Here is a 14,398-nt window from a genome sequence, read left to right on the forward strand (position 1 = left end):
CGCAACTTTAACTCAAACAACAACCATGGGAACCCTCTCGGCGAGCGACCAGGCGCAATTGAAGGCCCAACTGCAGGACGCCGTCACTTCGTGCACTGATCGATGTCTATACCAGTCAGCAAAATGGTGAGCCACCCTCGAGAGTCGATGCAAATGAGCCAAGGACTAACGGGCTATGCGCTCAGGGCAGCAGAACTTCTCACCTCATTGCCCTCGTCCGACCCAGCCTATGGCTCCGACACCGACGTGGACTCGCCAATGTCCGACGCACCGCCGCCTCAAACCCCTACACACGCTATTCTCAAAGACCCTATAGAAGCTCGCTTGGAGGCACGTGAGGTTCATAAGTTCTTGCTGGCTAAGACCTACTTCGATTGTCGAGAATACGACCGATGCGCTGCCGTCTTCCTGCCCAGTACCTTGCCGAAAGGGGCGGCGAACCCAGTCTCCTTCGAACCAGAGAAATCTTCCGCGAAAGGCAAGAAGAAACTCAGTACCCCTACAAAAAGACCGTCTTCGATAGACGCGATCTCGGGGCTCAGCCAGAAGGCACTATTCCTGGCTTTATACGCCAGATACATTGCAGGCGAGAAGCGCAAAGATGAGGACAGTGAAATGATATTAGGTCCTCAGGATGGTGGCGTTACGCTGAATAAGGAGCTCAATGGCATTTCAATGATATTAGAAGACTGGTTCTCGAATCTACCAGCGAGCGGTAGGCAAGGCCAAGGATGGCTGGAATACCTTTACGGCATCGTACTAGCGAAGGGCAAGAATGAAGTTCTAGCCAAGAGATGGTTCGTTCAAAGCGTACATCTCTACCCCTACAACTGGGGTACCTGGCAAGAGCTGTCAAGCTTGCTAGGCACTGCTGAAGAGGTAATCACTCCTGTTCCAGATCTTTCTTGTTGAAACGACGCTAACATGATGAAGATGACTCAAATAACGGAGCAGCTCCCGCAGAACCTAATGACCTTCGTATTTCATGTTTACACATCTCAGGAATTATATCAGGCCACGGAACAGGTCCACAACGAACTTGCTCAAATTGAGAGCATATTCCCTACATCGGCATTTCTCAAGACCCAGAGAGCGCTCTTATTCTACCATACCAAGGACTTCGATGAGGCGGAATCAATCTTCTCCAGGCTACTCCAAACGGATCCTTACCGGATCGACTCGCTCGACAATTACTCCAACATCCTCTACGTTATGGGTCTCAGGCCCAAATTGGCTTTCTTAGCTCAGCTTGCCACCGCGACTGACAAATTCCGACCTGAAACATGCTGCGTTGTAGGGAACTATTACTCCCTGAGATCAGAACACGAGAAGGCTGTCATGTATTTCCGACGCGCTTTGACCCTCGATCGGAACTTCCTGTCTGCATGGACGTTGATGGGCCACGAGTTCGTCGAGATGAAGAACACCCACGCTGCCATCGAGTCATATCGTCGAGCCGTTGATGTCAACCGTAAAGACTACCGAGCATGGTATGGACTGGGCCAGACATATGAAGTGCTGGAAATGCACAGTTACGCTCTTTTCTATCATCAACGCGCCGCATCTCTCCGTCCGTACGACCCAAAAATGTGGATGGCTGTTGGCCAATGCTTTGGCAAAGTCGGGAAATATCCAAACGGTATCCGAGCTTATAAGCGAGCATTAGTTGCTGGAAGCTACTACGATGCCGGTGCTGGAAGCAGTTTTGGAAGTCAAGAAGGCGTCTCAGGTCTTGGCGGTGGTATTCTCGATCCTGAAGTCTTGTATCAGATCGCGCTCCTCTATGAGCGTTTAAATGACATGCAAGAGTGTGCGGCTTATATGGAGCTGACCATTGCTCAAGAAGAGGGCCCGGAGTTTGACGAGGATAATAGCAACGATGGAGAAGCGACAGGCGTTGGCGTTACACCTACCACAAGCAAAGCGCGTATGTGGCTTGCGAGATGGGAATTCATGCGTGGTATGTATCAACGCAGTATGGACCTTGCGAACGAACTCTGTCAGGATGGTGTCGAGGTTGAAGATGCGAAGGCATTGGTAAGGGATATCAGGGCGAGGATGGAGCGAGAAAAAGAAGGGACAAAGGCGGCTGTCCAAGCGACAGGAAAGAAGGCACTTGGGTAGCTGCGACGTCTTCAGCCATGATGAGTTCTTAGCGATGCATAGTTGGAGTTCCGGGTGGAGGTATGGTTGATATTGATACCCAGTACAGGTTAATCGAGTTGAAGCTTTACAGCAGTTCGTTACTTGTTCACAATCTGCAAAAACCACGAGACACTTACGTTGAGCAGGCATTGTGAATGGTCCGGTCCTTCCAACATTCACAAAGATGGCCCCTCAGGAGTTGGAATGCCACGTCAGTGAATGAGGCCGTAGGAGGCCCGTCAAGCACCTCCAGCGGGCGTACCACCTAGGAGTCAGGCACGAAGTCTGTGAGTGAATGCACACCGTTCTAGAAATCAGCATAAAAACCCCCAACACCCGATTTCTCAAACCAATATCCTTCCATCATCCTCCATTTACCACTCCTTCCCCCACCCACCAACGACCGCCCATTAGCCCCACTTTCAATTACCACATTTATTACCAAACTCTTTTCGAATTTCGAATCACAGCATGTCCAACCGTGGTGGGCGCGGTGGTCGCCGCGGTGGCCATAACGGATCAGGACCTCGCAATGGACAAGGCGACAACCGTAACCGCGAACCAGGAAACCCCGCAATCGCTGCCATGTTCCGCGAACTAGGTAGTCTAAGGAAGGAATCGTTCAAGATCTTCGCTCTCAATCTCAAGATATTCCCTGGAGCCGTGCGCAAGATTCCCGCGAAAGACTTACCCAAAGGACACCTTGACGAGGACACTTGGGAATGGGTTACGTTCGGCGATGTAAGTTCCGAACATGATGAATGTGAACCTAATACTAATACATGGTGCAGAGCTCTCATAGGCGTCGTAATGGCATCAAATATAACGTAGAACTAGGAGAGCCATCCATGAAGATCAACTCGGTCTACGAACTTGATGTGTTAGTGGAAGAAGCTAAGCCGTATACTTTTGTTGGTTGCCGTGGTTTCAGCAGGATCCTCTCAGTGAGGACTACTCGCTGGTACAAATGAGGCCTGCGTGTCGAGGTCCTGTTTGCTGGACGGTGGATCGACTTCTCATCGTGGCTTGAACGCCTCGAATTCAACCCTCCAGCCGGGAAAGTCGGATCCGATTTGCAGCGTGGATGGTGGAAGAGCACCGGGAAGACCTTCAAATTCCTAGAGTTGCCTGCCGAACTGAGGAACGCTGTCTATAAATTTTCCCTAGGCTCAGAGATCTTCCCTTCCCACGAATCGACTACTGATGCCCAGACCGGCACGGAGACAACCCAGCTTGTACTAGGTCGGGGATGGGATGGGCGAGTTGCGGACGGCTACACGAGAGACCCTCGAGAAGCCGGCGTCGACGCACCTAACCTTGCTCTGACTCGGGTGAACAAGCAAATTCGAGGGGAAGCACTTCACTGCGCCTGGGAACTGATGCCCAAGGTCTTCACCTCATCTTTGGGGCTCTATGAAATCGGTCTCGAGATGGACCAGGATCTCCCCTTCAAGAGCGCCGGACACGTAGTGCTTGTCTTCCTCACAGTCGACTATATTAACTTCTTTGAGGTGCCATTACCTGGTCTCGCCCAAAAACCGTCCTTACAGCCCCTCGCATCCTGCCTTGGCAAGGACCTGTTACCGGGTCTGCAACACTTGGAGATCAGGTTCCAGAACACGAAGCTTGGCCCGGCCATCGATCCGTGGGGCCATCACGACAATGGCACCATGAAGCTTGGGTCTGACTTCCGTACCTCATGTCACAAAGTCCTCATCGACTGGATCATATTGTTCGCCATCGACCACATCAAGCACATTCCGCGCGTTGAGCTAAAGGGCTACATCAAGACGAGCCTGAAGCAGAAGTGGGAGGCGATCTTAGCAGATGAGCGAAAGGGCATCGTGCACGATCTCACTGCAGAAAAAGCGGCGGCTCAGGCTCTGACTATCCATGATGTGTAAGTGCCTTGAGCTTCTCGTTAGAATCCCTTTTCGAAATGACTGCTAACGGTTCTGGATCCTTAGACCTCCATCTTGAGAGTGCACGAAACCCTGCCGCTTCGATGGCATGCACGCTATTGCCGCACGCCGGGAGCGAGACCGGCGATGTATCTTTCCCCAGAAGCAGCGGATCCACTGGATGAACGACTACAGCTTCGACTTCAATGATTAAGGGATGTGCCAGTGGTTGCGATATAGCACTGGAGCACACGTTCAGATTGTGAAGCCAAGATTTGCAAGTCGGCAGTGCGGTTAGCTACATGGGCTCAGGGGAGCTACTCTTTACGACTGCTTTCGAGGTTCCTAGATGACATCACGTAGTCCCAAATTAAAGTTACACTCTGGGACTGTTGCATCAGCTCATTGTTAGGCCAATAAACACTCCCTTTCGGGGTGCTTCAGAGTAGCATTAAAATCTCAATGACACTTATGGATGTTGATAGCCAGAGCCGTCTCACTTTTTGTTCAACACAACGTACGAGAATCTTCTTTCATAACTCACTTTGCTACCACAGACCTAACAAACATCCGCTTAGATTCTGGAAAGGGACCACCGAAATCCAAGGCCCTTTGCTTCTCAACGGACATTTGATCTTCAAGCGGCTAGGAAAGATACATTCACCCAACTGGAAAGAGTAAGCCCTGGCTTTCCCTCATGCTCTCTCGCGTTTCCCGCCAACTAACTTCATAACAGCTACAGCGCAATGAGTGAATCGATATCACTCACTGCCTCCACTGCGGCGAAATCTGAGGTACAGGTGGATAACCAGGAAACCTAGGATCAAGTCTCGTAGCTGCTCCAGTTGCCGCACCCTGTCCCTGCCCCTGCACCATCGCCTGATACCCTTGTTGCGGAGCCACGAAGACTGGTTGCCCACCCCCCATAGCCGTATGCCTATTGCGGGCATGCGACTGCGGACTTGGCTGTTGTGCTGAGTACTGAGGCGTCTGAGCTGCTGGGCTACTGTACTGGTAGCTTTGTGCGGTTTGTGCCGGGAACTGGAAGCCTTGTACGTTTGGATGAGCCATTGGATTTGGAGCTGGTCCCGCATGCTGGAAAATTGATGGTGTTTGTGCTTCGTAAGGGTTTCCTTGTGGGGCTTGTGCCGGAAATTGGAAGCCTTGGGCGTATGGATGTGCATTCTGGCCTTGCGGCTGCCCTGTGTTGTAGTAGCCCTGTTGCTGGCCCCATTGGGGTGGGTATCCAGGTGGTCCAGACATTCTTATTTAGCTTGCAGCACTCCGTTCTGAGTAATGGATATGGTTCATAGTTGATGCATTTATACTGTCCGTATCGAACTCGTGGTGGACGCGTTTGCGTAGCTCAGATCTGACGTGGTTAATGATGCTGAATCATTTCCACCAAACGCACATCTTGAACAGCAAGAAATCTCACAGCCAGCAATAGCTCTAATACGCACAAATCCTCATGTTGACGTTCTTGTTCTGCTGTCATAACGTCGCCAACGATCTAATATTGATGACTTGCTGTCCCTGACAAACACCTTGAAATTTTGTTGATGCTGGCATCATTTCACCTATCATGAAGAAGCAATCTCAAAAATCTTGTCCGGTTCATTGGTGTAGCCTACACGGTGAAGTGTTCGGTTGGGGGTTGGTGGTGACCGTGAACATATGCAAGTCCATTCCACTTCACTCTTGTGCCATTTCCACTCACCCCGTCTCGAATAGTGGTTTGAAGCGCCTCCAAAGGTGACCTGGCGAAACAAGTTCGATGCAGATCTGGAAGCCAGACTGATGCCTTGTACGAGCCTCTTATTTATGGGACTGTTTTCTTCTGAAATGAAGCCGCAGAGATCGTCGCGGGACTCCATCCTGCGGAGCGCGGTCCAAAATGGCCTCCCACCTCCAACCCACAGAGTATAAATGCTTAATCGACCAACCGGGCAGATTAAGCAAGAGATCGATTATCAAGCTGGTACTGGGAGTTGTGTACTCGGACAAGAAGCCGATCGTCTTCAGGCGAGACATGTCGTTGATCCACTCTGCTAACATGTGACCAACTGCCGCGTTCGTGGAAAGCTCCAACCGATGGGTTACCTGGATTCGCTCCAGATTCAGCCCCAAAGCCTTGAAGTCGGTCGATTTTAGACGCTGTTCGCAGGAGGGAGGGTTCCATGACATGACTCCATGTCTGGTGAAGTGTTGGCGGGTGAAGCTGATTGATCTGATTGCATCCAGTTGGGTTTCGTTGAGCCCTGCGGCTGCTACGTGCAAGCGGAGGGAATGCTCAAGGCGGCTCACTTCGAATGTAGTAGCTTCCCAAGCAATACGCCAGGCTTCTTGATGGACTTGACGACAAGTCAGCAGAAAGGCGAGCTTCTTGGATGCTGATCGATTGGTAGCAACGAGTTTGGTGTAGATATGGTTGCGGAGCTCGCCAGGGAGCTCTAGGAAGGAACTCATCGTGATGCTCCAGGATCGGCAGTGGTTGTCAGGTAATACTGCTTTGCCGCTGTCTGAAGCCCTCCAAGGTATTTTCGACAATCGGAAAACAACTTCATATAGATCTTTGAAAGTGCGCCGGGGTACTTCAGACGGTGGCAGAGAGTAGTGAACTGGATGATTGATGGTGGTGACTGTGGTGTGTGGGGTTACGTTGAAACAAGCGTGGCGCCCTGACCTTTGTAGGGAGCTTTTGTGTAGAATAGCTGTAGACGTCAACAAACACTCGACGAGAATCTAATGGATTAAAAACACCACAGCCTCCAGAAGACCTCCAGCGGGCTCCATGAGAATCCCATCTTCTCCAATTCACTACCCTGCTCACGCGCACTAATTGTGATAGCTCGAATCACCGCATCTTGGAGCAAACCTAGAGTCTGCACGGCCGTCACACAACGCAAACAGCCGCACTTCACAAGGCTGCATCTTGTCAAGACTTTTTTCTCTATTCTCTGGCACGACCAGTCTCTGATATCGTTCCATCCCTCTCTCTTACTCTGCTGCTCTCACATTCGGTGCCTGCTTGATCGCGACTCCTGACCTATTCATTTCACCATCTCGCTGCCGACACCGTCACAGGTTTCGGGCAGACCTCACTAGCAGTCAACCACCTTCAAAGGCCACTTTCTCCGCAGATCCTCTATTAGTCTCGCCTCTCTAATCGCTCTGGTTCTTGCCTGTCAACATTGACCGAGACCGTTGATAGCGTCAGAGGCGGTATAATGAACAACACGACCGCCCAGAGTACACTGCCCGAGCTAGCTAATTCGGCAACGACTGACCAAAACCCATCCGCACAGCCAGTGATGGCCTCAAATGGTATTATTCCATTTGAGCAAATGGCCCGACCAGGAGCTCCCCATGGCAAGATCGAGCCGCCCAGCGAGCACCCAGAGGGCGAGGAGATTCGGCGCCAGGTTGAATTCTACTTCTCTGATGGAAACTTGGCGACCGACAACCACTTGCTCGGCCTCTGTGGTGGCCGGGAGAATCTTCCAGTCTCAATCAGCCAGATCCTTGGCTTCAAGAAGATGCGCCGGTTCAGGCCCAAGACGCGTGTCGTTGAGTCGCTCAGGAAGAGTGACTTCTTGGAGGTGGACGAGACGGGCAAGACCATCAAGCGGAAGATTCCCATCCGTATCCCGACTCTGCTAGATGACGACGACGATAATTCGGAACTGGCGTATGATCCGGCTTCTGTGCAAGAAGAGCGAAAGGTCACGCCGAGGAGGGCTAAGCAGGTAGTCCCGACGACGCTCAGGAAAGAGATCCCACCTGGAATGACCAAGAATATGGTAAGTTTGTTCCACGACATCTTCTTATATTGACTTGGTTGCTCATGGCATCTAGATCAAACCCTCCGGCTTCGAGGAGGGCTACGTAGAGGGCCCCATTACCCCAGATCAGTACGAGGAAGAAAAGCATATGTACGACCCCGACATCTCCTTCGTCGAGCGGATCGAAGTTGCCATTCAGCGCTTCAAAGCCAAGCGTAAGATGCACCAGATGTACGTAGAGATCTTCAGCAAGTTCATGCGCTTCGGTGGCGTCGATGGGCAGCAGCGCCAATTCACAGGTAGACTAGCCAAGACGGAACTGGAAGAGTACGATGCTTCAGAAATAGCGCGCATGATGGCGACGCACCATGTGCCCTGGGATCGCGCGGACCCGAAGCGGTGGGCTGTGGACTTTGAGGGCATTGCCAAAGGCTTCCTGTGAGTTTTCCCGGTCCTTTACAACCCCATTTCGTTTCTTGGTCTCTTAAGAACTGATAGTTCCTAGTTCTTCCTACTACCCACAATACTTCAGTCCCGAAACTCGCCAGATCAATCGCACTACCCAGGTTCTTCGCTCCTTCTACAACTACATCCTCCTCCACAACGTCTGCCCCGAGTACAACGACGACATCCTCGCCGCGCGTCGCATCTGCGACCTTGCCGACAAAGAACTCCCCGCCGTCTACGCCGTCGGCGGCCTTCTCCCAGGAACCTTCAACACCTCTGCTTCCGCCCTCCTCGGCGGCTACTGGGCCCAAATCCACCCCCCGAACCAAAACCCCGACGACTCGTGGGACGATGTAAACCGCGAGTCTAGCTGGACCGGCGAAGCCCCCGACGCTTCCAGTAAGCAAACCTACCGCCCCGAAGCCATGCTCGCAGCGTTCAAGATTGGCGTGCTCGCGTGCGGCGGCGAAGCCGCATACACCGCCCTCGCCAGCGACGGGCAAGACATCTCCACCATCAAAGACGCCTTCCCGGTCCTTGCAAGCGAAACCGTCGGCCTCAGCGTCGTCAACACCGAGCCGCCTAGCGACGAAACCCGCGCCCTCTACGCCGCGCACAACAAGAAATGGAGCCACAAGCTCCAAATCGAGCCACTCGGCAAGCTCATCTGCGAAGCGTGGGCCGTCCCGGACCTCGAAGAGTGGGACCTGCCGCCGAAGCTGCTCGCGGCGAAGACGAAAGCGGTGCCACGGCGCTTCGAGTTCTGGATCGAGGAGAAGGCGCTCACGCTGTGCTTTGTGAACATGAAGATCCGCGCGACCGTCATGAGGCTCGAGCATGGCATTGAGGTGCTGGATGAGGTCAAGCTGGTGCATTGTAGCTTCTATGAGTTCTTGCTCAACGAGTTGCAGATGCAGGCGAAGGCGCCGAAGGAGGTGAGGTTCCTGAAGCATCGGGATTTGAAGGCGATTGAGGAGCAGCAGGCGGAGGAGGACATGGCGGTTGCCGAGGTCTAGATGATGGCTTTCTTCTCTTTCGGTATATTTGTTCTCTTTTGATGGCCTTCTTGTCCTTTAATGACAGCCTTAGGGATTACTAGAGTTAGGTGAGACAGCGGTTAGTAGGGCCGGGGAGGTCCTCAATGCAGCGTGGCGAGCTTCGGAGTCTTCGAGATGCGAGTGATTTTAGGCAGGTATTATAGGTGAAAATGCATCGGTATGAAAAATGGAAGCTTGTGCGCATGTGCTTGGTACTGTTTGAGGTGCTTCAATACACTATCAGGAGTTCCCAGAAGACGTATGAAATGCAAGAGCGAAATCCTGACACGCTTTTGAATACTCAGATCCTCTTAATTAGCATATCGCGCTATCCACGCGGTGGCGTAAAGGAGCACATATGCCTATATCCTAGTCCGAATGATTATCTTATGGCTGTAACAACAGCTTGCCTGTTGTTTTCCTGCCCTCGAGATCCTAGTTTCGTTAGCTTAATGTGTCCTTGATATCGCGTTGAGCGGAATAGACGGCCTACCTGATGCACCCTGACAATATCCTTGAGCGGATACACCTCATGAATCCGCGGGTCCATCTTATCCTTGACAATGAAGTCCCACAACTCAGCTGAAGCCTTCTCTAGCTCTCCTTCCTCCGAGATATAGGTGAACAAGTTCGGACGGAGGAGTTTGGCGTTCTTCGTAGTAAGCCGCCTATCGTACTTCGTCAGTGACGGTCCACAACCACCAGCCCTCACCTCCCCAATAGAATGTCTTCAACTCACGAAATCGTCACCGGCGGCACCGCCCCGCTCGCATTCCCAAAACTAACCAAGCTCCCCTTCCGCGCCAAACTCCCCAAGCTCGCATCAAACGTCGCCTTCCCCACCCCATCAAACACCGCACTCACCCCCTTTCCCCCGGTAACCTCCAACACCTTCTTCACAAACACATCCCCGTTATCGAAATACTCCAGCGTCACCTCCGCCCCGTAGGTCTTCGCCAACTCCCGCTTCTCCGCCGTCGACGCCGTCGCAATCGTCCGCGCCCCGACTGCTTTCAGCAGCTGGACGAGCCACAGCCCGACCCCGCCCGCGGCCGCGTGTACGAGGATCCAGTCGCCACGCTGCACGGGGTAGGCGTCGCGAATGAGGGTGAGGGCCGTGAGGCCTTGGATAATAGCGGCGGCGGCAGTTTTGGGTGAGATGGTGGGCGGCAGGGGGACGACCATGTGCGCGGGGACGGGGGTGTATTCGGCGTAGGCGAATTGGTGCATGTAGACGACGGAAGAGTTCAAGGAGAGAGAGGAGGGAGTGTTGGGGCCCAAGGCAGCGATTGTGCCGGCGCCTTCGCGGCCGAGGATGTACGGGTAGTGGGGGGGTGCGTAGAGGCCGGTGCGGAAGTAGCTGGGAGGTTGGCGTTAGAAGAGGTCTAGGTGTATCTTATGTGGACTGAGAGGCGGTTTGGTGATATGAGGAAGGGATGTTGAAAGTAACAGGAAGAGTAGGAAACAGGGTGCATACGTATCAATATAGTTGACACCAATATATTCATTCTTCACCAAGACCTCTCCTTCTTTCAATTCAGGTACTTGGATGTCAGTCTTGTACTGCAAGACTTCCGTTCCACCTGTCTTCTCGATCCACACCCCCTTCATTGTCTTCGGGAGCTGTGCTGCCGACGCCATAGCTCTTGACTGCAAGCTGCTTCTACCACGAATGAGGGGAGAGAACTGAGAGTTTAGGGAGTGCAATCGCAAGACTGAGGATGTGAGAGAGCGATTACGGAAGATGGTCGTAATAATTCGAGGTGCAAAAGACATGAGTTAGGAAATAAGAGGAAGAAGTGGAGTAAGTGGTCAAGCTTTGTAATGAGCTCTTGCGGAACTGCCCCGCGTCCATCATCGAGCCCCGCCATCGTCATTGCAATTCGGCTATTATGGCACCATATCTATACTGAGCCAGAGGGCTATTTGAAGCTTTCGGTTCCACGGCTAGGCATACTGCAGAAAGTCGGTGATTGTTGGAGTCGGAGAAGTAGCGGCAAGTCGAGCACCCTATAGCACCGTAGCCCTTGTTGGAGGCCTGAAGCTTCTGCTTTTGATTAGTTGAGCGATAAGAAACCAAAGCACATAAGCATCGGATTGGGTGCCCTAAGAGGAGGGGTATACAAGTTCTCTAATGCTTAAACATAACTAGCTATTCACCTATACATGCAAGCCGCCTGGTATGTGTTCTGGTAAAGTATGCCGCCTTTACCGTTCTCCGTAGCTTCTCCTTCATCTGAATTCATACTCAACAGCCGTTACTCATCCAAGGCGCACCATCCACCGCAGACATCAAGCCTCCTATCACCCCCAGAAGATACACTGAAGTAGACTCGCATAGAGAGTGCTCCGCCAACTTCCCGGCCCCCATCTCAGGAGTACCACGTATAAAGCAAGTCGCCAGCTTGGGCCAATCTCACACCTGACAAGCACCAGATTCTCAAATCTGAAAAGCACTAGATCTCGCCGTCCAGACGCGTCTGACTTCTGATGCACTGTCAATGCCGTCGGCCGGGGCTTGTCAGCATCGGTGCCGGACCGAGTCTGAACTATTAGAACAAGCAAGACAAAAAGCGTCCAGAAGCCAGGAAAAGAAGAGACAAAAATAAACATAGAACGAAAGATGGTCTTAAAGGAAGGCTCACAGAAGTAGCTGCAGAAACCAAGACAGTTGCCGACGCTATCGCCGTTGCCGCAGCTTGATCTAAAAAAAGAAGCATTGTATTAGCAGAAGAGAAGGAGAAAGTCAAGCTACACCCTATCTCCCCTTCATAGCATCAACAAGCAGGTGAGAGCAACTGCTAGGAGGCCACCAGTATCCGCACTAAGCTTACCAGCAGCGCCCTTCTTGGTCGCGCTTGCTGATGGTGCGGCTCCTGTTGACGTAGCGTTAGCACTGGTGGTCTCTCCGCCAGGCAAATTGCTGTCGTCATTGCCTAGAATCTTAATTGCCAGGCCCTTGACCTCGACGCCGTTGCTCCCGTAGATGGCCATTGGGACCGCTGTCTCTGTGACATCCACCAGCTTTCCGTTGTTGGGGTTCTTGATGCCATTCTTAATCAGGTCATCAACACCGTCTGGGGGACTCGGGATCGTGAAGTTCTGGGAGAAGCCCGAATCCGAAATCAGGCCTGAAGAGCATTCTGGGGCTTTCGCATTGGTGGCTGTGGGATCGGCTGACTGGAGGAGAGTAAGATTTAGCTTGTTGTAATGATCCTGGAGGTTGTCGTAGTCCTTCTTCAATGTAACAGTTGCATTCTCGTTGATATTGACGAGACCATAGTCAGCCTCTTCCTCGCTATACTCATAGACAAGTCCTCCGCTGAGGGCTGTCATCTGCGGTCCGTATAATGCAGCGACCTCATTGAAGACTCGGGGTATGCCGAGCGGCTTGTTGCATCCATACTCAGAGAAGAAGATGGGGAGCGAGCTGTTCTGGAACATGGAGACGAGGTCGTTGTAACCTGCAGTCTGGAAAGTTGCTGCTGCTCCACACCAGGAATAAGAGTTGAGTCCAATGAAATCCGAGCGAGTCAAATCCGTTTTGCCGTCGATGTTGCATTGGAAATAGTTGTAGGTGTCATTCAGAATGGGGCGCACATCCGCAGCGGAGTATCCCACGGGAATCGTTCGTGTGGCATGGGCGGCGATGTAATTCTTGAGGTCACGCTGGATAGCCTGATGAATGTGTTAGCTTACAATTTGGTTGCTTCAAGACTTGTGACCAGTGCTCACCCTGATGTACGGAGGATTCTCCTTGGACGAGGGGATGTCGTTCATGACCTCATTGGCGGCGAAAAAAGCGAGGGTGTTGGGAAAGTTCTTGAAGGCCTCCACGATTCCAAATGTACGGGTAAGGTAATCGGCATTGTAGGAGCCTGAAGGGTCTGAGCGGTCCAGAGACTCGCCTGCAAGCGGCGAATTGACATCCAGAATCATGTATATGCCGACGGCGTTGAAGATGCTGGCGCAGTCATCGTGGTTGGCAGACGGATCAATGTTGTAGACGCGGATGGTATTGACCTGTCGGCAGATTAGCAGCGAGCTCAGGCTTGTAGGAATGGAGAGCAGAACATACACCCAGTCGCTGGAGAAGCGCAGCATCTCGTAAACAGACGGTGCCGTTGGTGAGCGGGTCCTGGCCCGACTGAGGTTTGTATCCAGCTTGTCCGCCGGGTTGATAGCTGCGCAGGTCAGCAGTGGCACCAATTGAAGCCGGAACGAGGGCCTTACTCCACACCGATGATCATCAATCGCTTGCTCGTCTTGGAGTCGACAAAGTCCTGGCCTTGGATCTCGACGGTATGTACTGCATAGGCAATGCTGGCCAAAGAGACGAAGAGCACCACTACGGTGCGGAGGAGCTGCAACATGATGATTAGAACAAACGGCTGGTATGGGTACTTGTGGAATTGTTGGAGGACTCACGGAGAGCATGGCGGGCGCGAGATAAACACCAGCGGGCAGTCAATGGCTCGGGGCGCGCTTCCCTGCTTGAAGCACGCGGCGACTCGCGACGGCTCCTCGTGGTGCAAGCGTGGTGCAAGCGTGGTGCAAGCGGTTGGTGTCGAGGGGCAACAGCGGCACACTGTGGAATGCACTACGGGTGGGTGCAGGGCAACGCAATCGTGCTCTTCTGCAGCAGCGAGTGAGGGCGACAAGTGTCGACGTAACGAGCGACGTGGGTGAACAGAAGGACAGCGTTCGGGCGGGTCGGGACGTGGTGATATCCACGGGTCCCTCAGTTGCTTAGTATATGGCGGCCAGCCGAGGACCAGGAGATTGCGCCCAAACGAGGGCGTCTCTCGTCACTAGACCCAGCAAACATGATACCCTTGTACAGCGACGTTGGAAGCCGTGCTTTGGAAGCCGCATAGGAGCCGCGCAGGACAGCGTTGGTGCCCCTAAGAGAGGGCTCTCGTCCCCAACTGCGATCCTGGACCCTCCAGCATCGTCACCTTGTCCAAAATCCTCACGCATCCTACAAACAGACTGGCTAAAGTGCCCGCAGCCCATCCCGGACAGGAAGTCCACACGCCGGGCTTCGCTGCGCTATTGGTGGGATCCAGACCTGGGCGCGGTT

At 52.8% G+C, this 14,398-nt stretch overlaps 8 protein-coding genes across 8 annotated transcripts; 3 read left to right on the forward strand and 5 right to left on the reverse strand.

Annotated features, from left to right (window-relative positions):
* Positions 1 to 25: 25 nt before the first annotated feature.
* Positions 26 to 2,243, forward strand: BDZ99DRAFT_566069 (cell division cycle protein; the record flags this gene model as incomplete). The annotated part of the gene is made up of 3 exons (XM_033727541.1): positions 26 to 126; positions 186 to 879; positions 934 to 2,243. The coding sequence occupies 3 exons, from the start codon at positions 26 to 28 to the stop codon at positions 2,122 to 2,124; spliced, it is 1,986 nt and encodes a 661-aa protein (XP_033583183.1). The 3' UTR covers positions 2,125 to 2,243.
* Positions 2,244 to 3,320: 1,077 nt separating this feature from the next.
* On the forward strand, positions 3,321 to 4,323 carry BDZ99DRAFT_131422 (uncharacterized protein). The gene is made up of 2 exons (XM_033712617.1): positions 3,321 to 4,045; positions 4,113 to 4,323. The coding sequence occupies exons 1-2, from the start codon at positions 3,525 to 3,527 to the stop codon at positions 4,123 to 4,125; spliced, it is 534 nt and encodes a 177-aa protein (XP_033583184.1). The 5' UTR covers positions 3,321 to 3,524; the 3' UTR covers positions 4,126 to 4,323.
* Positions 4,324 to 4,811: 488 nt separating this feature from the next.
* Positions 4,812 to 5,309, reverse strand: BDZ99DRAFT_471478 (uncharacterized protein; the record flags this gene model as incomplete). Its single annotated transcript, XM_033721726.1, has 1 exon — positions 4,812 to 5,309. The coding sequence occupies one exon, from the start codon at positions 5,307 to 5,309 to the stop codon at positions 4,812 to 4,814; it is 498 nt and encodes a 165-aa protein (XP_033583185.1).
* A 944-nt stretch (positions 5,310 to 6,253) lies between these two features.
* On the reverse strand, positions 6,254 to 6,696 carry BDZ99DRAFT_494083 (uncharacterized protein; the record flags this gene model as incomplete). The annotated part of the gene is made up of 2 exons (XM_033723289.1): positions 6,354 to 6,696; positions 6,254 to 6,276 (listed from the first exon to the last, which is right to left on the reverse strand). Coding segments are annotated over exons 1-2 (183 nt in total), but the record flags the coding sequence as incomplete, so codon positions are not given.
* Positions 6,697 to 7,203: 507 nt separating this feature from the next.
* Positions 7,204 to 9,397, forward strand: BDZ99DRAFT_433253 (uncharacterized protein). Its single transcript, XM_033717390.1, has 4 exons — positions 7,204 to 7,849; positions 7,905 to 8,269; positions 8,337 to 9,316; positions 9,368 to 9,397. Exons 1-3 carry the CDS (start codon positions 7,277 to 7,279, stop codon positions 9,292 to 9,294), a joined length of 1,896 nt encoding a protein of 631 aa, XP_033583187.1. The 5' UTR covers positions 7,204 to 7,276; the 3' UTR covers positions 9,295 to 9,316; positions 9,368 to 9,397.
* Positions 9,398 to 9,456: 59 nt separating this feature from the next.
* Positions 9,457 to 11,079, reverse strand: BDZ99DRAFT_458114 (NAD(P)-binding protein). The gene is made up of 4 exons (XM_033718842.1): positions 10,793 to 11,079; positions 10,055 to 10,675; positions 9,809 to 9,983; positions 9,457 to 9,750 (listed from the first exon to the last, which is right to left on the reverse strand). The coding sequence occupies exons 1-4, from the start codon at positions 10,924 to 10,926 to the stop codon at positions 9,703 to 9,705; spliced, it is 978 nt and encodes a 325-aa protein (XP_033583188.1). The 5' UTR covers positions 10,927 to 11,079; the 3' UTR covers positions 9,457 to 9,702.
* Positions 11,080 to 11,403: 324 nt separating this feature from the next.
* Positions 11,404 to 12,010, reverse strand: BDZ99DRAFT_131494 (uncharacterized protein). Its single transcript, XM_033712619.1, has one exon. It carries the CDS (start codon positions 11,926 to 11,928, stop codon positions 11,620 to 11,622), a length of 309 nt encoding a protein of 102 aa, XP_033583189.1. The 5' UTR covers positions 11,929 to 12,010; the 3' UTR covers positions 11,404 to 11,619.
* BDZ99DRAFT_131475 (uncharacterized protein) lies at positions 11,588 to 13,833 on the reverse strand. Its single transcript, XM_033712618.1, has 5 exons — positions 13,744 to 13,833; positions 13,549 to 13,679; positions 13,394 to 13,499; positions 13,051 to 13,338; positions 11,588 to 12,993 (listed from the first exon to the last, which is right to left on the reverse strand). The coding sequence occupies exons 1-5, from the start codon at positions 13,750 to 13,752 to the stop codon at positions 12,085 to 12,087; spliced, it is 1,443 nt and encodes a 480-aa protein (XP_033583190.1). The 5' UTR covers positions 13,753 to 13,833; the 3' UTR covers positions 11,588 to 12,084.
* Positions 13,834 to 14,398: the final 565 nt, after the last annotated feature.

Source organism: Mytilinidion resinicola (assembly GCF_010093595.1).
Source record: "Mytilinidion resinicola strain CBS 304.34 unplaced genomic scaffold BDZ99scaffold_2, whole genome shotgun sequence".
In the NCBI taxonomy this organism is placed as follows: Eukaryota; Fungi; Ascomycota; class Dothideomycetes; order Mytilinidiales; family Mytilinidiaceae; genus Mytilinidion; species Mytilinidion resinicola.

What these genes read in the sequence shown, in the direction of transcription:
- BDZ99DRAFT_131475 (XM_033712618.1), bottom strand. An exon ending in TTGATGATCATCGGTGTGGA is followed by an intron (nt 13,500 to 13,548) that starts GTAAGGCCCTCG and finishes TGACCTGCGCAG; the next exon opens with CTATCAACCCGGCGGACAAG. An exon ending in AGAATCCTCCGTACATCAGG is followed by an intron (nt 12,994 to 13,050) that starts GTGAGCACTGGT and finishes CACATTCATCAG; the next exon opens with GCTATCCAGCGTGACCTCAA.
- BDZ99DRAFT_458114 (XM_033718842.1), bottom strand. Translation starts at nt 10,926, where the DNA reads ATGAAGGGGGTGTGGATCGAGAAGACAGGTGGAACGGAAGTCTTGCAG. An exon ending in GGTGTCAACTATATTGATAC is followed by an intron (nt 10,676 to 10,792) that starts GTATGCACCCTG and finishes CCAACCTCCCAG; the next exon opens with CTACTTCCGCACCGGCCTCT. An exon ending in GTGCCGCCGGTGACGATTTC is followed by an intron (nt 9,984 to 10,054) that starts GTGAGTTGAAGA and finishes GAAGTACGATAG; the next exon opens with GCGGCTTACTACGAAGAACG.
- BDZ99DRAFT_131422 (XM_033712617.1), top strand. Translation starts at nt 3,525, where the DNA reads ATGCCCAAGGTCTTCACCTCATCTTTGGGGCTCTATGAAATCGGTCTC.
- BDZ99DRAFT_433253 (XM_033717390.1), top strand. Translation starts at nt 7,277, where the DNA reads ATGAACAACACGACCGCCCAGAGTACACTGCCCGAGCTAGCTAATTCG. An exon ending in CTGGAATGACCAAGAATATG is followed by an intron (nt 7,850 to 7,904) that starts GTAAGTTTGTTC and finishes CATGGCATCTAG; the next exon opens with ATCAAACCCTCCGGCTTCGA. An exon ending in GGCATTGCCAAAGGCTTCCT is followed by an intron (nt 8,270 to 8,336) that starts GTGAGTTTTCCC and finishes GATAGTTCCTAG; the next exon opens with TTCTTCCTACTACCCACAAT.
- BDZ99DRAFT_131494 (XM_033712619.1), bottom strand. Translation starts at nt 11,928, where the DNA reads ATGTTTATTTTTGTCTCTTCTTTTCCTGGCTTCTGGACGCTTTTTGTC.